The sequence below is a fragment of the Hemitrygon akajei genome, chromosome 5 (assembly GCF_048418815.1).
Source record: "Hemitrygon akajei chromosome 5, sHemAka1.3, whole genome shotgun sequence".
Classification (NCBI taxonomy): Eukaryota; Metazoa; Chordata; class Chondrichthyes; order Myliobatiformes; family Dasyatidae; genus Hemitrygon; species Hemitrygon akajei.
Genome location: NC_133128.1, coordinates 56,010,064 through 56,036,909, shown reverse-complemented (window position 1 = coordinate 56,036,909; position 26,846 = coordinate 56,010,064). Strand labels below are relative to the sequence as shown.

Here is a 26,846-nt window from a genome sequence, read left to right as displayed (position 1 = left end):
ATTTCTTTCTTTCTTTCTGTATTTGTTGGTTACAATTTAAAGTACTTTTTATTGATTCTAATTCCAATTCTAGTTTCTCTCCATTATTAGTTTCCTATTGCACATTCTTAGACTGAGATTGTCCCTGGCGATTTGTCATCAATCCATAATAATTATATTGTCTAACTACCCAGGTGGTGTGAGGTCTTTCTGTGCAACAATACCTATGTTTTTATGTTTCTGTCCATCTGAAACATCTGAGAAGACAAATATTTCACTAGGTTTTGAAATATACAGACAATGCAGCAGTTCTAAATTTAAATATGGCTTTACCTGGATAGGTAATTATACAGACATACGGTGAATAGTTTGGTGAAGCACACAGTCGTGGATGTAGCAAAGGGCTATGTCATTTGCTACATAGGGTTTTTTTAAATGGTGCCTTTTAGGAACCAATCAACATCTACCATAATGGAATGAAGCAAATCTGATTTTCTTTGTTTTGACTTCATTGTTGAGACAATTTAAGCCTTGTTATGCTTTGATGCCTCATTCCCCGTGCTTTATTTATTTGTTGGCATAAGTGTATTATGTGCCATGAAGAATTGCAAATGAGCATTTCAAGAGGATATTGCAGACAGCACACAGTAACACACACAAAAATAGAACTGTGGTCATCTCAACAAGCATAAAATTAAATAGCTATATGTATATGTGACACAGATGCATGCCTGTTATGACTTTATGTATGCACATATATGTATTCAGAGGTGCATAATGAATAATTTGTTCTATTTTTGATTAACTGTGACAATTATTCAGATTTTAATTACTAATAAATACAAATGACAAGCCAAGGTTTGCATAATCCAGGAAATTACTGGGTTTTAAATATTTGGGGAGAAGATAAAATGGTCTGTGTTTTGCAGTCACAGGTGTGCTGCTCACTGCTTGAAGCCAATGGGAAGGGCTCAGGGACCCAGAGTCAAGCAGCATCGCCTGGAGCAATTCTATAGTTCTATAGTTACACACCTTCATCCTTACTTCTTCTTTCCCAATTACCAAAGCTGACAGCAAACAATGGCATGTTGGAAGAACTCAGCATCTGGAGGTAAAAGGATGTCGAAGCTTCAGGACAGCACCCTATACTGAGACTATCTGTATGCCTTCACAGATACTGCTTGACTCATTGAGTTCATCCAGTCTTTTGTTTTTTTTAATCCAGGTTTCGGCATACATAGTCACTTCTGTCTCCATCAAAGCTGTCAGGATCTTAAAATGCTTCTGACATTTCAAAACATTCATAAAATGCTAATGTAACCAGGTGACTGTTGAATATCATTTTTTATTTTTAATGTGCACTCTCACTGCTATGGGCAGAAGTTCCCACTTGCCTCAAAATGGCAACAATTATACCAGTGCTTAAGAAGAACAATGTGAGCTGCCTTAATGACTATTGCCCGGTAGAACTCACATCTACAGTGATGAAATACTTTGAGAGGTCGGTCATGACTGGACTAAACTGCTGTCTCAGCAACGACCTGGATCCATTGCAATTTGCCTATCACCACAACAGGTCAATGGCAGAGACAATCTCAATGGCTCCTCACACAACCTTAGATCATCTGGACAATACTAACACCTATTTCAGGATGCTGTTCATTGACTATAGCTCAGCATTTAACACCATCATTCCCACAATCCTGACTGAGAAGTTACAGAACCTGGGTCACTGTACCTCTCTCTGCAATTGGATGCTTGTCTTACTAACCGGAAGACCACAATCTATGTGGATTGGTGATAATATCTCCTCCTTGCTGATGATCAACACTGGTGCACCTCAGTGGTGTGTGCTTAGCTCACTGCTCTACTCTGTCTATACCCATGACTATGTGGCTAGGCATAGCTCAAATACCATCTACAAATTTGCTGATGATACAACCATTGTTAGTAGATTCTCAGATAGAGATGAGAGGGCACACAGGCGCAAGATACGCCAACTATTGGAGTGGTGTCGCAGCAACAACCTTGTACTCAATGCCAGTAAGACTAAGAAGCTTATTGTGGACTTCCTGAAGGGTAAGAAGGATCAGAAGTGGAGAGGGTGAGCAGTTTCAAGTTCCTGGGTGTCAAGATCTCTGAGGACCTTACCTGGTCCCAACATATTGATGCAGTTATAAAGAAGGCAAGACAGTGACTACACTTCATTAGGAGTGTAAAGATATTTGGCATGTCAACAAATAAACTCAAAAACTTCTATAAATGTACTGTGGAGAGCATTCTGACAGGCTGCATCACTGTCTGGTATGGTGGGGAGGCATTTAGTTGGCTCCATCTTAAGTACTAGCCTACAAGGTACCCAGGACATCTTCAAGGAGCAGTGTCTCAGAAAGGCAGTGTCCATTATTAAGGACCTCCAGCACCCAGGGCATGCCCTTTTCTCACTGTTACCATCAGGTAGGAGGTACAGAAGCTGGAAGGCACACACTCAGAGACTCAGGACCAGCTTCTTCTTCTCTGTCATCTGATTCCTAGATGGACATTGAACCAAAGAACATTACCTCACTCTTTTAATATAAATTATTTTCTGATTTTTGCAGGATTTTTAATCTATTCAATACACCTATACTGTAATTTATTTATTTATTATTATTTTTTCTTCTATATTATGTGTAGCATTGAACTGTTGCTGCTAAGTTAACAAATTTCACAACACGTCAGTGATAATAAACTGATTCTGATGTATTCACCCTGGTAATGCTAAACTAGCTGCCTGTGCATTTAAGAGAAAATGGTGAGGTCATTTTGCATGGGTGGAGTAGAACGAAGAGTTGCCATGTTCTAGAGAGAATGCTTTTTGCAGGTATGGTGAGGAGAGGTGAATAATATCTGATAATATCCATGTAAATTCATTTATATTTGTTTGTAAATCTAGTATATCGGTAATTTGAAATGTTTTACACGTGGATGCTTTAGATCTTCGTGAATAAATTGATCAGTGCTGGAATAGCCTGCTTATGCCAAGTTCCTCATTGGCCTAGTAAGTTAGACTTCTTAGTAATTTAAACTCCAAGGCAATATATTATACGAGTTTATTTTTGTCTTACTTTATTGTCTTATGACCGAATGTGAATGTAACAGAGTAATGTGAATATGTTGATCTCTGTTCACGTAGCATGAGTGAGGAGACCTCGTTTTAAGGTCTGGCCTTTATGTGTTTGGAAGTTAAGCACGTGTGTGCCAAAGTGAGTCTTAGTTAAGATGAGATATATTTATTCATATTTTTGATGTTGTGTATAAAGTACCGGGTGGTGGAATTCTAATGTTGTTTGTATTGTTTCTTAGAATTGCCACAACTGTATTGGTTTTGTATATTATGTTTTATTTACTTTCATACTGCATACGTACAAGGGTGTGGACTGAAATTAAGCAGAGATTGTAAGAGTGTGAACTATGTTTTTTTGAAATTTATGTTGTCATTTTTATTTTGATATCCCTTTTCCATATTAAAACATCTAAAACTGATAAAGGAATTTGAGATCCGAAAATGTATTTGTTGTCCTGCGTGTGTAATTTTCCCCAAGCTACAAAATTTAGTACCAGGAGTGGGGTAATTCCAAGCCAGTTTAGAGGGTTTTTGATTTTTGTATGCAGTACAATATATAATGCATTATATGGTAGCAGTGAAGATCAAGACAGCCGCTCCTGTGGGATGGAAGGAGAGCTTGTTAATGCGCGGAGACTGTGGTAGAGCCCTGAGACTGGATTGGGACATTGGGACTGTCTCCAGGACGTAGAACTGTGATAGTGATCCAGAGGAACTGCAGCATGAAGTCATCCTGTTTTCTGCAAGAGACGTCAGCAACCCCTTTTCCAGGCTTCTTGTAGAGACTTTAAAGACTTGAGTTTTCAAAATGTTACATCCAGAGATGAGCAAACTGAACCTGATTTGAACGAACAAATTAGAGAGTTGTGTAGAAGGTATGAGGAAGCCGTGGCTACAGGGGAAGTTGAGAAAGATGGGAGGTCTGTTGATGAAGTCGAACGGCTGCTTTGTGTAGAAATCAGTACGATTTTGTTATGTTACTGCTCAGGGGTGAAGCTCTAGAAGAGCATGTATACACAGTGATGGCTGATGACTTGTTCACCTATTTCAGGGAAGCTTTTAGTGACAATGGTAGTACACCCCAGCTGCTGTATAGCTTCTATAGTTGCAAACAGCGTGAGAGAGTTCTCGAGAACATAAACAAGAGAGTTTTCACATGCCCTAGCCCATACTCTTCACTTGCTACTGAAGTATTCCCCTGATGCTGTGGCCAATAAGAGGGTGGCACTCAGAGATCAATTTATAGACGGCCTCAGAGATCCTTTCCTTAGAAGGAAGCTTGACAGACGTATGCAGTGCTCAATAATAGCAATGCAAGAGGAGGCTCGTCTGTGGTTTTTAGAAGAGTCCTCAGGAAATGCAAAGAGTGTAAAGTCAAAGTGTAGCAGTAGTCAGGCACAGTGCTCATCTCTCAAAGCTCAGTAATCTAAGCCTGTCACTGTACACGGTGTCCTTAAGGTAGTCGCAAAGCAGGGCAAAACCATTAGTGAGTTCACTCAAGCAGTGAAATATCTTGCCATACAGAGAGGTGTTGCACATGCCACTAGCAGTTGACCTAAGTTACAACCTAGGTTCACAAAGGATGGGCAGCTAATATGTTTCAAAGGTCAGGTAGGAGAGCATGTGGCCAAGAATTGCCCACAGAAGCAAAATGCAAGGGATGTAGACCAGAATCCTCTAGCCCTCAGGTTGTTATGAGTCAGGCAACTTGGGGAAACCTCAGATAACGTACAGCCATTCTTTGACCAGTTGCTGCAACATGCCATAGGAACATGTCTTGCCGCTGATCTTAAGATATCAGGTGTCACTGTCTATTGTCTGTTAGACACAGGTAGTCAAGTGAACACCATGACTGAGCAGTTCCTTTGAGAACACTTGAATGGAGAGGATGAGGATATGTTGTCCACTGCTGGCTGGCTTAGGTTAACAGCTGCTAACAGTCTTGCTATTCCTTATCTTGAGTATCTAGTGGTAGAGATTAAAGCGATGGGCATGAAGATACCAAATTGCAGCTTTCTTGTACTCAGAGATCCTGTTAACACTGAACAACCTGTCCCATGCATTGTAGGCCAATGTAGTCAACTTGTCTACACGGAATTCGACATGACCCTGGAAGGAAAGTTGGATTCTGATTGGATGTGAAAAGAAAGCCCTGGTCCGAGTATCGGGAAAAGATACTGAGCACATACCTGCTGAATCTGTAGTTACCATTGTGGCTAGGAAGGCCACTGGAGATGTTGGGACTGACCATAAGATATTACTTGATCCACTTGTCGTTATTCCCATGTTTGTTGACTCTTGTAGTCATACGGTACAAGTACAGGTTTTAAACCTCTCTCAAGAGGATGTATGGCTCTCACCTAGGACCTGGCTGGGTATACTATCAAAGGCAGAATGCATAGATAGTGATCAGCAAGGTACTGTAAGATTTCAGCTGATCTCAGCTGGCATTGAACAAGTGAGAGTTGGTGTTAAAAGGAGAAGGGTAGTAACCCCAAGTTAAAGTCAATTCTAGGCAAACTTGATATTGGTGGTACTGAAGAACAACAAGCTCAGCTAAGAGCTTTACTGGCTAACTACCTGGATATCTTCGCAGCTGAAAATGAAGACCTTGGGTTCACTGACAAGGTCAAGCATGAAATTAATTTAATTGATGATGAGCCCATTTCACAGACATACCGTTGTGTTCTGCCAAATCAGTAGAGTGAAGTGCAAGACTCCTTCTCAAAGTTGTTGAAGAAGGATGTGATTCAGGAGAGCAATAGTGCGTATGCCTCACCTGTGGCGTTGGCTGATGGCAGCATCAGACTGTGTGTAGATTATCGGAGACTGAATCTTAAAACTAAAAAGGAAGTGTTCCCGCTGCCGTTATTGATGAGAGTTTTGATGTTCTGCAGGGAGCGCAGTTTTCTCAACGATAGACCTTGCGAGTGGTTATCACAAAGTGGGGGTAGAGGGGCGTGATAGGCATAAGACAGCTTTTTCGACCCTGTTTGGTCTATATGAATATCTTTGCATGCCGTTTGGGGTCTGCAATGAGCTGGCGACTTTTCAAAGACTCACGTAGGCAGCCATGAATGATTTAGTCTTCCAAGTTATGCTGGTGTATCTGGATGATATTCTGGTGTATTCACAGACTTTCCAGTAACACTTGGAGAGGCTTGACACTGTGTTTAAGCGCCTCAAGGAGGTTGGTCTGAGGGGAAATTAGAAAAATGTCATTTTCTGTAATCAGAGGTTAAGTTCTCAGGACACCAGATATCAGCCAAAGGGATAGGCACAGATCCTGAGAAGGTCTCAGCTGTTTAGCAATGGCCAGTACCCTCTACAACCAAAGACTTAAGATCATTTCTAAGCTTTTTTAATTATTATAGACGGTTCATTCAGGGATTCTCAAAGTTTGCAGGTCTGCTGCATGATATAGTCAATTTATGTCCCAGTGCAGTGAGTCCTAGTAAAACTGTTAAAACAGTCTTGGACAGAAAAATGTCAAACTGCCTTTGAATTTCTCAAAGAAAAACTGAGCAGTTCACCTATCCTCAGCTTCGCTGATTTCATAGTGGAGACCGATGCAAGCTGTCGTGGACTAGGGGCTGTTTTATCCCAGCAACAGGGAGAGGCAAAAAAGGTTACTGCATATGCAAGCTGATGATTGGGAAATGCTGAAAAGAATGATAAGAATTATAGCAGCATGAAATTACAGCTGCTTGTACTTAAGCGGGCTATAGTACATAAGTTTCGTACTTACTTATTGGTTTCCAAATTCACCATAATAACTGATAATAATCCGTTATCCTACTTGAAAACTGCCAAATTGGGAGCAATTGAGCAGCGATGGATCTCACAGCTGTCAGCGTTTGACCCTGGTGTTCAATATCGTCCAGGTCGGAGCAATACCATGGCTGATGCTCTCTCTAGACAGCCATTTGCAGGGCAGCCTGAACCTGTCTCAGAGGATGCTGAGTTTGACAGGTCTGTGGCAATCTGTAGCCTGATCAATCGCAGCAATACTCTTGACGTAGTACTGGTTACAGCTGGTCGTAAAAGGTGTAAGGTTAAGCAAATGCAAGCTCTTGAAGCTGGTACTAGTGATGTAAGTGATCTGATTCAAGGAAACACTGCAACCTTCCTGGGTTATTCTACTGGGGAGTTCCACACTTTTCAGCAGCAAGACCTTGTGTTAAGTGCCTTCAGAAAAGTAGGGGACAGAAAATGAAAGCTGAATGTAAGGAACGTAGAGCTCTGCCGAAACCGGTTTTGTCTCTGTTAAAGCATTAGGCCAGTATTAGGAATCAAAAAGAGTTACTGTATCGTGTAGATGAGGATGAGAAGCACGGGGAGTGTTATCAGCTTCTGGTACCTACTAGCTTGAGGAGTAAAGTGTTAGGGTATGTACATGACTCTATGGGCCATCGAGGCATAGAATGTACACTGCAGATGTTTTTGTGTTGGCATGCACGAGGATGTGGCACAGTGGATCAAGAATTGTCCGCATTGTGTTTTAACTAAAATGCTACACTCTAAGATCTGTCCCCCCCCCCCCCCCGACCCCCTTGAAATCCTTTCTTGCTTCTAGTCTGCTCTAAGTTGTTGCTGTAGATTTCACTGTGCTTGAGCCAGCAGCTGATGGGCCTGAGAATGTCTTAGTAGTCATAGACATTTTTACAAAATTCACCCAAGCATTCCCAACTCAGGATCAAAAGGTGAATACCACAGCAAAGGTGCTCTTGAGGGAATGTTTCATGAAGTACGGTGTTCCTGAGAGATTGCCAATGCTCAGTGTGAGCGTTTCAACAGGATGATGCATGACTTGTTGTGTGCATTGCCTCCAGAAAGGACAGAGCATCTACCCAAGTTAGTGTAAGTGTATGATGTGATGCCTCACATAACCTCCAGATATTCCCCTTAATACTTACTGTTCAGTGTTAATCCCCACTTATCAGTGGATGCGTTGCTGGGGTGAGAACAGTTTGCGGATGGAAAATATGAATAGTTAGACATACAACAGAAACAACTGAGTGATACTCATGCCACAGCAAAAGAATACTCTGAACAGAAGGCTGCAGAACACATTGCCTTACGAGAGGATACAATTCATTGTCCTAAGATTGATGTAAATGCTTTGGTTTACCTCAGGAACAGGCCAGTAGGTTGTAATAGGATCCAGCATGCTTGGAAATCAGCTGTCTACAGGGTGGTAGAGGTACTAGACAACACATACATGGTGGAACCTTTGGAGGAGGGTGTATCAAGAGGGTGAACAGCGTAGACATCAGGCCCTGTGAGAATGTTCCCACCCCAGTTCCTCTAAGGAGACTGCAAACTCCTGTAATTCAGGCCAGCCTTCCCCTGGGACGTGAATCAGATTGTGAAGATTCAGAGAATGGAGTGCTATTGGGAGAAGATGTGTCAGACATCACATACAGAATCTTGACCCCAGCCTAGACAACAAACCTTCTGGGACTGAGACTATAGGGCCTACGGCAGCTGGTGCAGGGTCTAATGTTGGTAGTCTTCCTGTTGCAGCAGGAGTAAAAGAGTAAATACTGGACAACACTCAAGCCCACATCACAAACTGTGAGTCCTATATGTGGCCTCCATAAGTCCTGCAGCAGTGTCACAAGGACTGGCCAGTCTAAGTTCAGTTATATTCAGAGAAGCTGTTAGAGGTTAAAAGTACCTTTGCAGTGAGTGAGTAATCAAGGACACTGACCTGTACTCAGGGGAGAATGTAACCAGGTGATCATTAAATATCATTTTTTATTCTTAAAGTGCACTTATGCATTCACCCTGGTAATGCTAAAATACTGCCCTTGCATTTAAGAGAAAATGGTGATGTCATTTTGCATGGGTGGAGTAGAACGAAGAGTTGCCATGTTTGAGAGAGAACGACATTGGAATGCTTTTCCCAGGTTTGGTGAGGAAAGGTGAATAATATCTGATAATATCCATGTAAATTCATTTATACTTGTTTGTAAATCTGGAGTTTCAGTAATTTGTCATGTTTTAGATTTTTGCAAGTAAATTGACCAGCGCTGGAATAGTGTGGTTGTGTAGTTCACAATTGGCCTAGTAGGTTACTCTTCTTAGTAATTTAAACTCCAAGGCAATATATTATACAAGTTTAATTTTGTCTTTCTTTATTCTCTCATGACCAAATGTGAATGTAACAGAGTAATGTGAATATGTTGATCTCTGTTTACGTAGCGTGAGTGAGGAGAACTCGTTTCAGGGTCTAGCCTATATGTGTTTGGTAGTGTGTATGCCAAAGTGAATTAAGCTAAGATGTATTTATTCATAATTTTGATGTTGTATATATGGTCCAGGGTTGGTGGGATTCTAATGTTGTTTGTATTGTTTCTTAGAATTACTACAACTGTATTGGTTTTGTATATTATGTTTTATTTACTTTCATACTGCATACATACAAGGGTGTGGACTGAAATTAAGCAGAGATTGTAACAGCAGGAACTGTGTTTTATTTTAATTTATGTTGTCGTTTTTATTTTGATACCCTCTTCCTGCATTAAAACATCTAAAACATATAAAGGAATTTGAGACCTGAGAAAGTATCTGTTGGCCCGCGTGTGTAATTTTCCCCAGGCTACAAAACTAAACATGACATAATTTATTCTAAGTATTAAACATTAAAAATCAATTTAAGACACCATAAGAGAACTGAAACAGTAGAAGAAAACATTACTAGAACTAGAGGTCATGAGTTAAGGATGAAAGGTGAAATGTTTAAGGGGAACATGAGGGGGAACTTCTTCAGTCGGAGGGCGGTGAGGGTGTGGAATGCGCTGCCAGTAGAAGCGGTGGATTGGGGTTCAATTTCAACATTTAAGAGGAATTTTTCTAGATGCATGGATGGGAGGGTTTTGGAGTTGCAGGCTGATGGGACTAGAGAGATTAATAGTTCAGCTTGGACTAGATGGGCTGAAGGACATGCTTCTATGCTTAAGGGTTCTAAGATCCTATGACTCTAAAAAGCCAAACATAGTTACAAAACTAGCATCTTATTTTTCCTTCCCATGGTCCTACATTCCTCATTGAAATCAAGACATTTTCCATCACGTCCTATGGGATCTCAACCAGATGGAGCTCTTCCACTGGATTTCATGGAGAACCCAGAATCTCAGTGTATTGAAAACCATGGCACCAACAATTAGTGCTTAAGTATGGTGCCCAAGTGTTTATCTGCAAGCGTGTTCACATGTAAACAGTGAGGGATGAGTTCACCATTAAACATTTAAATCCACGACAATAAGTAGCAATAAGAAGCCCTGACTTTGGGATCTTAGAGCTGGCAGAAAGGGAAAACAGGCTCTGTTAGGTACTACCATGTTTTTGAGATCCTAAGAGTAAATTATGATAGGATACTATAATCAAAACTAGAAAGCTCTACTCAGCTACTGATTGACTTCAGCATCAGGTCCCTCACTCATCTCTTCATGTGGCCTAATGCTTCTAAGTTGGTTACCTTGGATACCCGTGCATTTCTAAATCTTTTATGGATTCACATGTATTTCAACCAACCAAAAGAGGTGGAGGTGGGAGAGAGGAAACAATCGTTTTGCAAATTGTTAAACATAAAATTGAGTAGTAATCCTTGCCTAGAAATACATGAAAGAAGATTTTATTTTTTCCTGATTTGTTTTTGTAGTTGGAATTGTTGTTGTCATCTTCAGAAAAGATTGTTTAAAAATCTGTAATTACAAAAATATTCTGACTGTGCCAAAAAGTTTAGTAAAGTAAGAGCTTTTGAAATTTAGAATTCTATGACACATGCTATGCCAATATTGATCTACAGAATATAATTTTAATTAGTTGGCATAATTAGTACTTTGGATGCAGGTGGGTTGTATTATTGGTTTGACTGTTCCAGTTTTCCCTATTTACTCTGCAGCATATTCAGATTACATTTCTAGGAAATTGTGAAATAAATTTACAGTATGAAAATTGAGATAGGGAACAGGATAGTTTTTGCCATAAATCAGACAACTCAGGTTATTCTGGGCAGAACACAAAACCACAACTACAGAAAAGCATAGTTATAATCCTGCAAAATGAAGATGCTTGACTAATTGCCAGTATATTTGATAGCACTAAATCAAAGATGGTACCTACAGCAAGCTTGAATTTGCAGCAATTTACATTGTTGCCAGAAAAGGAAAAAGTCACACTTTCCTTGCCACAAATAAATCTGAACATTTGCAGCCAATTTTCTTTTTATCATCTCAGTTGAAATGAATGGCAGGCTATGAAAGGATAGGAACAGGTAAGGCTGCTTTAATCTTTGTGCAGAGCATAGTCAGACTCTGTCTGCCCCATGGTACTGCCTTCCAGCACGATCAAAAGTCTATCCTTTTGTTAAATGCTTCAATTACACATAGCATCAGTAAAATTGCTTTGCAGTTTTTTAAAATGCAATTAACTGTGTGAAAATAATTACTACTTAAATTATATTCAGGCTAAAGATTCTCTAACTTACAGTTCCATCAAGCTAATTTCTTGATCTCCCATTTACTTTAAGTAGACGTTAGGGAGACCATATAAAATTATATTTAAGAGGCAATGAAATAATGTAGACATTTCCAGCATCATAAAACAAGTTCATGGAGAGGAACAATCCACATTACACCATGTCCAATTGACTCTTCTGTGACAAGTAATATCAGCGATGGTGCAAAAGGGCTGCTGATTCACTCACAGTCTGTTGTGTCCCACTGCCAAGGAGCAATTCCATATTCACAGACACAAAGAGAAGTGACAGAGAATGAAAGCACAGATTCATCCTCAATTCAGAAGGGAATATTATTGAACTGAATTGAAACATAATCCCAAATGGCATACAAAAGAGATATCTGCATAATAGCTCATACCACTGAGATTTCCCGTATCCCAGTTTTATTCTTTCAATTTACAAGTAATGTAATATTTCTGTTGTGTAAGGACAGGACATGATTTCATGAAATGCTAATCCAGTAGGCCTACTTAGAATTTTATATCAAGCCAAATGCCTATAATATAATTGAACAGATAAGAGTAAACAGACATCAATACATGACATTAAAACCATACATAAAAGTACATGACTTATAGAAGTCTTTTTCCATATAGTATTTATTCTAATCATTAGATTGAGTTTTTACTCAAATAGGATTAATTTGTCCATATAATATTGGCACATACTCTCAGTACTGGCATTCTTTTCATTTTGCTTTTACATTTTTATCTCATTCTGTTATGTGGATGGGTGAACACTGAGAGAGATAAGGGAGAAAAAATGTCAGTGCGGGTCCCCCCGTGGCCATTCCCCTCAGCCACAGGTATACCCCTTTGGATACTGCTGAGGGGGATGACCTATTTGGGCAAGGCTGCAGCAACCAGACCAATAGCACTGTGGTCGGCTCTGAGCCTCCGAAGGGTAGGGAGAAGTCAGGCGGAGCAATCATCATAGCGGACTCGACAGTTAGGGAGATAGATCAGCGATATTGCGGCAGCAAAAGAGCCAACAGGATAGTGTGTTGGCTCCCGGGTGCTACGTTCCAGGATGTCTCTGAGTGGTTACAGAATATTCTTGAAGGGTAGGGTGAGCAGCCAGAGGTCATGGTACATGTTAGTATCAATGACATAGGCAGGAGAGGGGTAGAGATCCTGCACAGTAAGTTTAGGGAGTTAGGAAGGAGGTTGAAGAGCAGGACCTCTAGGGTGCTAATCTCCAGATTATTCTTGGTGCCACGAGCTGGGGAAGGTTAGAACAGGAAGACAGCGCAGATGAATGAGTGGCTGAGGAGATGGTGCTGGGGGAAGGGTTTCAAGTTCTTTGATCTTTGGAACCTTTTCTGAGGAAGGAGTGACCTGTACAAGTGGGATGGGTTGCACCTGAACTGGAGGGGAACCAATATCCTAGGAGGGAAGTTTGCTAATCTTATTGGGTAGGGTTTAAACTAGATTTGAACAGGAGTGGGAACCGCAGTGAAGAGATAGAGGATGGGGCAGTTGGCGCACAAGTAGTGACAGCTTGTAGGGAGTTTGTGAGGAAGGATAGGCAGATGATAGAGAAAAGATGCACTTGGCCAGATGGGTTGATATCTGTTTATTTTAATGCAAGGAGTATCATAAACGAGGCGGATGAACTTAGAGAGTGTGACGTTGTGGCCTTTACAGAGCCTTTGATGTCTCAGGGGCAAGAATGGCTGCTGAATGTGCCAGGCTTTAGATGTTACAAAGGGGACATGGAGGGAGGCAAAAGAGCTGGGGGAGTGGCATTGCTAATCGGGGATAGTATCACAGCTGCAGAAAAGAAGGAAGTCATGAAGGGATTGTCCACTGAGTCAGTGTGCATGGAAGTCAGAAACAGGAAGGGGGCAATAGCTCTACTGGGTGTGTTTTATAGAACCCCCCACCCCCCAATAGTAACAGAGACATTGAGGAGCAGATAGGGAAGTAGATTGTAGAATGGTGCAATAATAATCGGTTGTTGTGGTAGGTGATTTTAACTTTCCTAATATTGACTGGCATCTCCTTAGAGCAAGGGATTTAGATAGGTGGAGTTTGACAGGTATGTACAGGAAGGTTTCCTGACACAGTATGTAGATAAGCCTACAAGAGGAGAGGCTGTACTTGATCTGGTATTGGGAAATGAACCTGGTCAGGTGTAGGGTAGGGTAGGGCGAAATCTGGTGTTATTAGGTAGGAACTTGGGAACATAAACGGGGAACAGATGTTCTCATGGAAATGCATGGCAGAAATGTGGCAAATGTTCAAGGAACATTTGCATGGCATTCTGCATAGGCATTTTCCATTGAGGCATGGAAAGGATGGTAGGGTAAAAGAACCACAGTGTGCAAAGGATGTAGAAAATCTAGTTAAGAAGAAAAGAAAAGCTTACAAAAGGTTCAAGAAACTAGGTAATGTTAGAGCTCAGGAATGAAATTAGGAGAGCAAGAAAAGGCCATGAGAAGGCCTTGACAAGTAGGATTAAGGAAAACCCCAAGGCATTCTACAAATATGTGAAGAGCAAGATGCTGAGCCGTGTGAGAATAGGACTAACCAGGAGCAATAGTGGAAACCTGTGCATGGAGCTGGAGGAGGTAGTAAAGGTACTAATGAATACTTTGCTTCAGTATTCACCAGTGAAAAACACCTTGGCATTTGTGGGGATGACTTACAGCGGACTGAAATGCTTGAGTGTATAGACATTAAGAAAGAGGATGTCTTGGAGTTGTTGAAAAGTATTAAATCTTTGGGACCGGACGGGATATACCGCAGGCTACATTGGGAAGCAAGAGAGGGGATTGCTGAGCCTCTGGTGATGACTTTTGCATCATCAATAGGGATGGGAGAAGTGCCAGAGGACTGGAAGGTTGCAAATGTTGTTCCCTTTTTCAAGAAAGGGAGTAGAGATAACCCAAGAAATTATAGACCAGTGAGTCTTACTTCAGTGATGGGCAAGTTGTTGGAGAAGATCCCAGGAGGCAGGATTTATGAGCATTTGGAGAGACATAACCTGATCAGGGATAGTCAGATTGGCTTTGGCAAGGGCAGGTTGTGCCTTATGAGCCTAACTGAATTCTTTAAGGAGGTAACAAAACACATTGATGAAGGTAGAGCAGTGGATGTAGTGTATATGGACTTCAGTAAGGAATTTGATAAGGTTCCCCATGCAAGGCTCATTCAGAAAGTAGTGAGGCATGGGATCCAAAGAGACATTGCTGTGTGGTTCCAGAATTGGCTTGCCCATAGAAGGCAAAGGATGGTTGTAGACGGTTGGTATTCTGCATGGAGGACGGTGACCAGTGCTGTTCTACAGGGATCTGTTCTGGGACCTCTCCTCTTTGTGAGTTTTATGAATGATTGGATGAGGAAGTGGAAGGGTGGCTTAGTAAAATTGCTGGTGAACTGGGCTGAGAAGTAGCAGATGGAGTTCAACCCAGATAATAGTGAAGTGGTTCATTTTGATAGGTCAAATTTTAAGGCAGAATGTAATATTAATGGTAAGATTCTTGGCAGTGTGGAGAATCAGAGAGATCTTGGGGTCCGTGTCCATAGGACAGTCAAAGCTGCTGCACAAGTTGACAGTGTTGTTAAGAAGGTGTATGGTGTGCTGGCCTTCATCAGCCAAGTTCAAGAACCGTGAGGTCATGTCACAGCTATATAAGACCTCGGTCAGACCCCACATGGATACTGTATTCAGTTCTGGTCACCTCACTACAGGAAGGATGTGGTAACTATAGAAAGAGTACAGAGGGGATTTACAAGGATGTTGCCTGGATTGAAGAGTGTGCCTTATGAGAATAGGTTGAGTGAACTTGGCCGTTTCTCCTTGGGGTGACAAAGAAAGGATGAGAAGTGACCTGATAGAGGTGTATAAGATGATGAGAGACATTGATTGTGTGGATAGCCAGAGGTTTTTACCCAGGGCTGAAATGTCTAATACAAGGGGGCATATTTTAAAGGTGCTTGGAAGCACGTAAAGGGGGATGTCAGACGTAAGATTTTACGCAGAGAATGGTAGGTGCGTGGAATGCACTGCCAGCGATGGTGGTGGAAGTGGGTACAATAGGGTCTTTTAAGAGACTCCTGGATAGGTACATTGAGCTTAGAAAAATAGAGGGCTATGGGTAACCTTAGGTAATTTCTAAGTAAGTACATGTTCGGCACAGCATTGTGGGCTGAAGGGCCTGTATTGTGCTGTAGGTTTTCTATGTTTCTATGTTTCTAAATGATTTGTCTTTCCAGGGTGAATCCTATTGAGACCATTGTTTTTGCTACTTTTTTCTCCTGAATAGCCAGAACTGCAATATTCTGAATAACTGATTTATTTTTCTTTTAAACTCAAAGATGCAATTTAATCCCACTCATCCTGCCACAGAAGGTCTCAAGTACACAGGCGGACTCCACAGCCTTCTCCTCCAAGGGCACCCAGTTATGATCATAAATTTACAGGATCCACTAACAATTGAGGTGATCAGACCTTGCGAAAGAGTTTTATGTCTACTTGAGAGAACACAGTTTGGCCCTGCAGAACAACATATTCAAAGGACAGCAGATCTAATGCAATGTAGGACTATTTCCAAATCAATTCAGGCAAGATTCTGTACACGCCCATTAACCTGGGACTCAAGTTCACAACCTGCTGACTCTGGTAGAGCTGACACAGTACTCAACGAACATTAGTGTACTGATCACATGAACAAAATGGAGATATGAATTACACAAATTTACTTGCTTTTAAAGTGTACGTTCTATAGTAAGCAAATTACTAGTATGATTCCTTAAACTGTACGTTCTCAAAAGTGAAAGAAAATGTAATGAGAGTTGTTATACAATAAAAGTTTTTAGCAAATTTACAAAAATGCATAGCACATCCTTCAGCTAATAATGGGGAATTATAGGAAGGATGTCAATAAAATCATATCAGGGAATTAACAATACAATCATGTATTCAATGTTGCATTAACATAATCTTTGCAATTGAAATATGGATAAATTAATCAAATTGGAAGGAATCAAACCATAATATAAACCTGATAAACCAAAGCAATGATAGAATCATACAACACACACAAAATGCTGGTGGGACACAGCAGGCCAGCCAGCATGTATAAGGAGAAGCACTGTTGACGTTTTGGGCCGAGACCCTCATAGAATCATAAAATCATAGAAATCTACAGCACATTACAGGCCCTTCAGCCAACCAAAATGGCTCAAAGTTTGCAGTATGTGAAATGGACAATAGCCCTTGGCATTGTGTAGATGGAGTTCATGGTGAGAATTCCTAAAGTTGCCACTGGTGAGAGCCCACTCTCCTCAGTTAATACAAGAAGGCTGTAGGTGCTATAATCTGGAGCACAAAAGAAAGTGCTAGAGAAACTCAGCGGGTTAGGCAGCATGCATGGAGACAGAAGTAGTCAATGTTTCAGGTTGAAACCTTATATCAATCCAGTTCTGCTGACCTTCTCAATCAGTTTGTTTTGTGTTCCACTTCTCATCAGGATGCATTGATACAGTCTTCACCAAGGTAGGCAGCAAAGAACCACTGACTTTAACTTTTAGTACTGCTATCTGTATTTCTGGGTTGCAGTTGGCTCTTCTGTGATAGATTTGGACTTTAATGCATGAGATAACAATACAACTTACTGGGTAAACATTTCCATACTTTGTAAATGGTCACCCTTTTCCAGGAAAGACATCGTTAAACTGGAAAGAGTGCAGAGAAGATTTACTGTATGAGGCTGCTGCAGAACTTGAGGGCCTGAATTAAGGGGAGAGGTTGGGCAGGCTAGGACTTTATTCCTGGGAATGTAGGAGATGGTAGTGGCCTTATAGAATGATATAAAATCATGATGGCCATAATATGATAAACACATATGGTCATTTTCCCCAAGGGAGGAGGAATTAAACACCATGAAGCATAGAATTTAGGATTTAAAAGTGTCCTAAGGGGGCAACTTCACGCAGAATATGCTGCATATATATATTTATATCCATATTTATGTATTGAGATACAGTGTGTTATAGGCCCTTCTGGCACTTCGAGCTGTGCCACCCAGCAAGCTCTGATTCAACCCTAGATTAATCATGTGACAATTTACAATGGCCAATTAACCTACCAACAGGTACGACTTTGGACTGTGGTGGAAACCAGATCACCCGGAGGAAACCCATGCGATCACAGGGAGAGTTCTGTACAGACAGTGGCAGGAATATGAAATGATCTGCCAGAGGAAGAAATTGATACGGATAGAATAACACCATTGAAATGGATTTTGGATAAGTACATGGACGGGAGGAGTTTAGAGGGATACGGACCAACAGTGGGCAAATATGCCTGGCTTGGTTGGTACCATGGTTAGTATGGATGGGTTGGCTTGAAGATCCTGTTTCCATACCGTGTTACGGTATGACTCTATGACTTTAAGAATTTTCCATGTTAATTAACACTTTTCTGAATCAGAATCAGGTTTACTATCATCAGCATGTGTCGTGAAATTTGTTAATTTAGCAGCAGCAAGCACAATGCCATACATAATAATATAGAAAGAAAAATAAATAAATCAATTACAGTAAGTTTGTATATGTATATTGAATAAATTAAAAACAGTTCAAAAACAGAAATTATATATATTTTTAAAAAGTGAGGTAGAGTTCACGGGTTCAATGTTGATTTGGGAATCGTATGGCAGAGGGGAAGAAGCTGTTCCTGAATCACTGAGTGTGTGTCTTCAGGCTTCTGTATCTCCTACCTGATGGTAACAGTGAGAAGGAGACATCCTCTGTGTGATTGGAGTCTTTAATAATGGACGCCACCTTTCTGAGGCACCGTTCCTTAAAGATGTGTTGGGTACTATGGAGACCAGTAAGGTGGAGCTGACTAATTTTACAACCTTCTGTAGCTTCTTTCGGCCCTGTGCAGTAGCAACCACCATCTCCAGAAGTTTACGAGTGTTTTAATTGACAGACCAAAGCACTTCAAACTCCTAATGAAATATAGCTGCTGTCTTGCCCTCTTTATAGCTGCATGGATATGTTGGGACCAGGCTAGATCCTCAGAGATCTTGACACCCAGGAACTTGAAATTGCTCACTCTCTCCACTTCTGATCCCTGTATGAGGATTGGTTTGTGTTCCCTCATCTTACCCTCCCTAAAGACCACAATCAGCTCTTTGGCCTCACTGATACTGAGTGCAAGGCTACTGCTGTTTCAGTACGCTTCCACATTCCATTGCATATACCCATCGGAGTTTGTCTGTAGGCTGCCTGATCAAAGATATCATTAGAATTCAGTGCAGCAGAACTTGGTAATCATGCATTTTGAGGAGCTGGCATCTGTGCTCTTCTTAATCCCTGCAGGAATATTGTGTTCTGCAACTCGCTATATCCACATCACACCTCTAAAATTACCTCGGAGTTATGTGCAGAATTGTGATGGCTGGCGTGGAATAAATATCACTTGATTGACAGTGTGTGCATATCTTTCTTTTCGCTTTTTTCAACCATTAGTTACATGTAGCTCTTGCTTGTCAGAAGGAGCAAGCTAGAATGGAGAAGAGGAAGCAGAAGTGTACAGTATACACTGACAATCTGCTGGCCTCTTTTGACTGTGGAATGAAGTGGAAGTGAGTTGCGAGAATGAGGAACGGGTAGATATCAGGTTTGGTAATGTCAAACGAGAAAATCCGCAGATGCACGGAATCCAAGCAACACATACAAAATGCAGGGGGCACTCAGCAGGCCAGGCAGCATCTATGGAAAAGAGTACAGTCAACGTTTTGGGCTGAGACCCTTCATTGGGACTGGAGCAAAGAAGCTCTTTTTTTCTCGAGTCCTGATGAGGTGTCTCAGCCTGAAACATCAACTGTACTCTTTTCCATAGATGTTGCCTGGCCTGCTGAGTTCCTCCAGCATTTTGTGTGCATGCTTAAGTTTGGTAACGTGCCAGTTATATTTTAATATCAGGTCGTGTGTTATGATCGGTACATAAACCTGCACTGGTAAATGAGGGTGATCTGAAGCATTTGAATGTTAGGATTTGAGTTGTAATGTATTGAGCAGATTATGAAGCTAGTGTTGCACTGGGTATCAGAATCAGATTTGATATCACCAGCAAATGCTGTGAAATTTGTTAACTTTACAACAACAGTACAATGAGATTTTTGATTTGAATAGCCCTTAACTCGGCAGTGGAGTTACTGGGGCACCGTCATGATGGAGTTTCTGTAGCAAGCTATTCTTGTTTTTACGAGGTCAAGTTGCTATCATAATGCTCAACCTGACTTGGATTCAAACTCGGGAACCTTCGCTCCAGAGTCCAGCGCTGATATTATTGTGCCACCAAGCGGGACAATGTACAATGACAATTAGTCATGTACAATGAGATACATGATAAATAAATATAGAGAAAAAAATCAATTACAATAAGTATATGTGCATATATGTATGTATGTATGTATGTATTAGTTAAGTTTAAATTAGTAGTGCAAAAGAAAACCAGAAATAAATAAGCAGTGAGGTAGTGTTAGTGTTCCTGGGATTAATGTCCATTTAGGGATCGGATGGCAGGAAAGAAGAAGCTGTTTCTAAGTCAGTGAGTGTGTGCCTTCAGGCTTCTGTATCTCCTTCCTACTGGTAGCAATGAGAAGAGGGCATGTCCTGGGTATTATGTTAGGACTGATAGATATGATGTGGTATGGTGATTAATGAGAATTTTCTGTCATGAGGACTGTCTGAGCTAGTGGGTTAACTGGTGAAATTTGAAGAACTGGTGTGGTTGAGCTGAATAAATATTTCCACACTATATCCAAATCCTAAGGGTAAAAACAACCCTGGGTTATTCTCCCTATCCTGTACATCTGTAGACCTTCTATGGTCCCCATTTGGTTGTCATCTTCCAAAGCCTCCAGTCAGGTGTCTAAAAGGCATGGAACCCACTCTCTGCAGAACTGTGCTATTCTTCAATATCTCCCAGGATGAGATGCAGAATGCCTCCCAGCATGGGCTGCAACCATGTGCAGATGTGCAGCCTTAACCTTGAGAGGGTCAGCTGGTTTCAGGAAATTCATCCTTGTGGTTCTAGCCAATTACAAAATTGTTTCCCTGGCCGAGGCACACAGCCAATGAGCAGCACACATGGATCCACTTAATGTGCAAATAATAATTAATAATTCAATATGATCTTGGTAGGTTGATCTTTAAGTCTTTTCCAGGGGTTATTCAGATTTACCCTTCTTTGATTGTTATTCTCTGATTTGCTTTTGGAATTCTTTCTATTTTCATTGGGTGATCAATCAGTCATGAATATCTTCTAGAGAAAGATTGACTCGACCTCAGAATTTACTTCTTCATGGCTTTACAACTTATCGTCTTGCCTGCTCTGCACTTCCTCTGTAACTGCAACACTTCATTCTGCATTCTGTTATTGTTTTGCCTTGTGCTACCACAATGCACTGTTACAATGAAATACTTGATGGTTTGGAAAAACTCTACCCATGAACACCAGTGACACCAATGAACCAATTTAGCAACTTATAGGAAGTCAGACTAGAAAAGAGGAAATCCACACCTGGTCCTTTGTGGACAAGTTTCTTAAGTCAATACCACTTAACAGAAAATCCAAGCCACATATTTGGTCACAGTACAATTCTTCTTACAAAACATAATTAGAATTAAATTATTAAACCTTATTCCAGGGAATTTAGTTGGACTCTAGAATCCATTGTTTGCAGAACCAATAAGGGCTTTATAAAGGTAAAGAGATGAGCATGGAAAGAGAATAATTTGAAGGCTATGGGAAAGTATTGGAGCAATGGTTCTTACGGGCTTACTCAACAAGAAGCTGGCAGAGAACCAATGGGCTGAAGACACTTCTCCTTTGTTCAAACAGTTCCAAATATCCATAATTCTTTGATGCAATTCATTGATCAAGGAAGACAAGCTAAAATGTGTTTACTAATTTCTTCTCGGTTTTCAGATTCTCCCTTTAACTCCCAGGATATACAATACATCATTTTTTCTAAAGAAATTCTAGTATAATTATTTTAAACAAAAACTAGAAAGGAAGAGCAAAAGAAGAGTTTAGTGCAGCCCAAGTTTTAAGCTTTGTTTGGTGTTCTATGAGTATTATAATTTATATAGATTTAAGTGTCTCTGTTTTATCTGAAGATCAATATAGCCAATGTAGTTTTGATGTTGAAGAAATATTGTAAATCAGGTAATATCAACTTAGTCATGAAGACAATTTTCATTTCAATTAAAAGCAGAAGAAATCCCTGATAACATATTTAAATATGCCTTGGGACTCCTCTCTAGTTAGTAGCAAACTATCCTCTATAGTAGTGTCCGCACTTTGTATTCTACCTTTGAAACTCATTCCATTGGCAGCTGAAATAATTCCGCCCAAATTATATTATGACCAGAGTCAGTTGCCTACCCTTAGCTGATGTTTAAGCACAGTTATCTACAGTAAATATTACATAATTCATTGAGCTTTTACATTAAAGTAATCCACATTAAACTAGCAAGTTACAATAGCAGTTTGTTGAGTTCATTATAATCATGATGGATAGAATGAATCCTCTGGAAAGACCCCATGAAATCTTGCCAGCACTGTCCATTCAATTTCAATGTTTTCTTCAAAAGTTCAAAGTCCAAAGTAAGATTGCTATCAAAGTAAGTATATATTGCCATATACTAATATGAGGTTCATTTTCATGCAGGGATTCTCAGTAGAACAAACGAATACAATTGAATCAATGAAAAACTACACACAAACTCTACCAAACAACCAGTGTGCAAAAGAAAACAAAGTGCAAATACAAAAAAGGCAATACATAAACAAACAAGCAAGTGATAATAAATAAATAAACAAATAGACAAATAAATAAATAATAAATATTACAGAAAACATGAGCTGAGGTGTCCTTGAAAGTGAGTCCATAGGTTCATTCATTAAATATTTTTTGTTGTTGTGGGAATGATCAGCACATTACTAAATTAGGGGAATCTGTAAAGTCAAAATGTGGCTGAGGGTCCATGTTCTAATGGAGAGTTTCCCCTTTTTATATCTCTACATTCAAGTCACTGTATTCAAGAGATTTTAAATTGCTCCCAATGTTTTTATCGCAGTTGTGAGGCAAGTGTTCTGTCTTACAAAGGAAAAGGGAAATGTTTGATTTTGTGCTGTTCACCTTAGAAGCGCTGCTTAGTTTAACAGTTACTCAAGTTTCTGATAATCAAAATCTACATAAGTATTCTGGCCTTTAAATTCTGAAGAAAGTTTTTGAGTTGAGTTGCCCATGACCTCATTATAGGTCTTATTATTAACACTGTGACATGCTTTTTCAAACCCTTTTGTGCTGCAAAGACAGATTTATGTACAAAAACTAGATAAATTCATCTAAAAATAAGACAAATTAGAATCGTTCCAGCATAGAATGAGGCCATTGCTCCTGCCAAAACCATATGCCTTTTCTCAAAACACTCTAGTAAAGTCTCACTCAACAGCTTTTCTCTCATGTCTTCCTTTTTATTCCCATTTCAACTTAATATTTCCCATTAAATATTTAACTAATCCATGAGTGATGGAATCTCCATTCACCATTCCTCTCGGCATTGCATGAAAATATTTTTTTCTCTGATCCTTGGGTTCTTTTTCCACTTTGTTCAAATTATTCTTCTCAAATTTTAAATCCACCAAGAACAGCTTCTATCCTAGACTTTCAATAATTTTTAATGCTTAAATCATATCTCCACTGAACCTTCACTGGCTTAAAGAGAACAATTCCATTTTTGCCAGTCTATTCACATACCAAAGTCTCTCATCTCTAATAGCCTTTTCAGCACCATCTTTAAGATTTCACAACCGTCCTGTGTTCAGTGCTGAGAATTGAACAAAATGTTCCAGTTAGGTATAACTGGTATTTTATAATAGTTCAAAAAGGTGTTTGAAAGTATAATTTATGAAAACTGATCTCATTCTATAATACTTCAGTAACATTTTTAAAACAGTTTTTAAATGTCTCTAAAATAATTTTTAATTTTGCTACTTTTAAATGTTTGGTCTTTCAGTACAGAGTGTAAATTTGTTATGAGGTGAATTGAAAAGAATTTGATATTTCAGATCTGAAAGTAAGTTTAATTTCTCACCAAACGTTACACCACAAAAGGGCCTGTTTATCCACTGCACTTAATAATTCCACCACGTTTTACCAGTTCATCTTGCTGGACTGGACAGTTATTTTCACCTTTGATTCTAACACATGGACATAAATTTTTGCACTCAAACCAACTTAACTCATGTTTCCATGATAGTTCCTGTCCATGATATTTTCTTGTATTCAAATTGTTTTCTTCTGTTTTCACTTCACTGGTTTTTTGTTTAGTACTAAATAATTCTTTTGTCGATTTAAATAATACTTCCAGAATTAGAATGACAGACTTACCAGACACAATCAGCAAGCAGACAATAACTGTTCTTATCATGATGTTTCGTGGGAAAACTGTCTCGGAATTCCTCTGACAGTAATGACCGATTTAGTCAGCTTAAAACAATGGTAATAGCAGGAAGTGCTCTTTAAAAGGAAACCACAGCTTTGCTTCTCTGACGGCTCAATGTATCCCAAACAAAACATTTACATTGGTTCATTCTCTATCTGTTAATCTTTTAAAACTTAATTAGCATGTTATCAAACTTATTGCATGTCTAAATAATAATTTACGGTAATTGATCTCATGTGATATTAATCAATCATTATAAAACACTTTTTAATATCTCTTTTGATATTATAACATATCTCTGCTCATTAAAGTTTTAACCCTTATTATTGATTTGTCATGAAGTGAATAGAAAGGGATAATAGAAAAAATGATTTGTCCTTCTTGTGTAACTTAATTTCCCCTATAGTTACTTCAAAATCTTTGATAATTCTTCTTATTTTTGTCCATTGTGTCTGTTGTGTTGCGGTTTCTTGGTAGATGAGAAGGAGGAGAAGAAGGAAGGGCAGGGATCCTAGAAGTTACTCCTCCTGGTGTTTGTCTTTTACCCTTCACATATACCAAGTCTAATTCCTAATTGTTATTAAGCCATTATCACTTGCTCCTTAAAGGCTGTCTTTTCTCATCCCTTTCCATTTATGTTTTCATTATCCTTTCAATACCTCTTTGAGCAACTGTTGGTACTGGATAAGTAAAACAATTTGCAGGAGCCCTGCTTATCTTTTACTCTTTTGAATAGAGGAACAGGCACCATGTGAGAGAGACTGAAAGGAGTTCCCCTATGAATTAGGGGACCTACAGATTGCACCCACATTACCTCGAGTGTGACTTACTGGAACATGGGCACCATCATCAGTCACAATAGACTCCATTTGATTAATGTTTAGTTCATTCACATCCCTCAGAGTACCAGGCAGTCAAACAAGGAGCAGCCTTGATGCTTTCATCCACTGGCAATCCACTTTATCCTCCTGCTTTTCTCCATTATTCCAGATCAGTAGCTGGAAGATTGGTAGAGAAGGCTGTACACTAGTATCATGGCTACGTCATAGAACTGCAGTTAATTGGACATAAAACAGCTGTGCTGCACATAACAATGTTTAGTCTGCAGAAGATGTCTTGAAATAGTGGTTTTGTTGACTGTATAGATAGGCCCATAGAGGATCTCAAGATTAATAATTTGTGTCATCCTTCATAACTCAGCACTAAGGCAGCTCAAGCCATTGTCAACAAGAAGGGCTAGAGCAAGGTGAGGAAGAGAGAAAGATGATAAGGGTAAGGAAACTAGAATGCCAATGACAATCATCCAGTAATGCATTGGAGGATAGGTGCTGTTCAACATTGCCACCAAAAACCACAATAAAGGATTCTGAAATTCATCTGCAGGCAGTCCCTGGGACTCCTGTTTGAATTCCAGCAAAAGGTACATTGTCTATCTGCCAGCATTTTCTTGTGAAGGAACTGCTCACCTTTCAGGACTGCAGCGGCTCTGGGTTGACTGTTGTCCCTGTACCGATTGTGATTGGTAAGTACCATTTGTAAGGCGAAAGCCCACGGCCATAACCAATAGAAGGTGCAGAATGTCTCTTTGACCCAGCAATTATTTCCACATGTACTCTTTCCTGCTGGCACTGTTTCCCATTTGGCTGATGTCTGTGTCTGTTGATTGATATAATTTTGATAATTACACAGGGAATACATTTTTAAGTGATGTAATAAAATCCTTTAATCTTCTCATCACCTGCTTTCTGCTGTTGAACTGTACATACCATGTCCACACATGGTTTGCAATGCTAAGCAATTCCTAACAGTTTCTTAGGACAACACTCAGATGTAGGGGAGGACTATTGGGATAGTGAAGACCAGTATTTTTGGATAATCAAACACCCAGATAACCTGGCTTGTTGGCTTCATACCGCCATGCATTTTGTTCATTTCTCATAGCACACTACCTGCATTCAGAAACTTGTGAAAATTTGTTTCTCATGGAGGGAACCACAGTTTTTTTAGCCAATTCCTGGAATGTGTCACAGTGCCAGCACAGCTCATAGCCTCTTTAATGTAGGTGCAGTCAGTTAATGTTCTTGTAGGTATTGTAAGGCCACCATTTACAGTTAGCCTGAGTTATCACATTCATTTCAAATGACTAACCACATATACTGCAGGGCTGCTTTTAATCTAGCATCTACAACCAGTCAAAGACGGTTGCTTTTCTGTCTTATGTCTGTTAATTTTGTGGTAGTATTTCTATCTACGCTAGAATAGAAAAACTTTTCAGACTGTGTTTGTGGAAAAAAACAGCTTTTGCACTGGCTGCTCACCACATATATGGCAATGGTGCTCAGAATCAGTCATTAAACGCTAGAGCACAGAACCACGCTCTCTGGCCCTTCTAGTCTGTGCCAAACTGTTACTTGACCTAGTCCCATCAATCAGTACCTGGACCAAAGCCCTCAATACCCCTTGTGTCTATGTACTTATCTAAATTTCTCTTAAATGTTGAAATCAAACCCACTTTCATCACTTCTTCTGCCAGCTCGTTCCACACTCGTGCCACCCTCTGAGTGAAGAAGATACCCCTCAGGTTCCCCTTAAACATTTAACCTTTCACCCCTAACCTATGACCTCTAGCTGCACTTCTGTACTCGTTCAATTCTAATGATAGTTTTCCTGTAGGTAGGTGATCAGAACTGCAACAGTAGTCCAAATTTAGTACTTGGACAACAGCAACATAACATCCTAATTCCTGTACTCAACAACT

The 26,846-nt window shown here is 39.9% G+C and overlaps 1 protein-coding gene across 2 annotated transcripts in view; it reads right to left on the bottom strand.

Annotated features, from left to right (window-relative positions):
- Nucleotides 1-24,144, bottom strand: part of LOC140727813 (T-cell immunoreceptor with Ig and ITIM domains-like) — a 53,958-nt gene extending 29,814 nt beyond the window's left edge. For both annotated transcript variants that reach the window (XM_073045600.1, XM_073045601.1), the window contains exon 1: nt 24,034-24,144. In XM_073045600.1, coding sequence (XP_072901701.1) covers nt 24,034-24,073 — 40 coding nt within the window. In that variant the 5' untranslated portion in view covers nt 24,074-24,144. The remainder of the gene's footprint in view (nt 1-24,033) is intronic.
- Between the last annotated feature and the right edge of the window lie 2,702 nt (nt 24,145-26,846).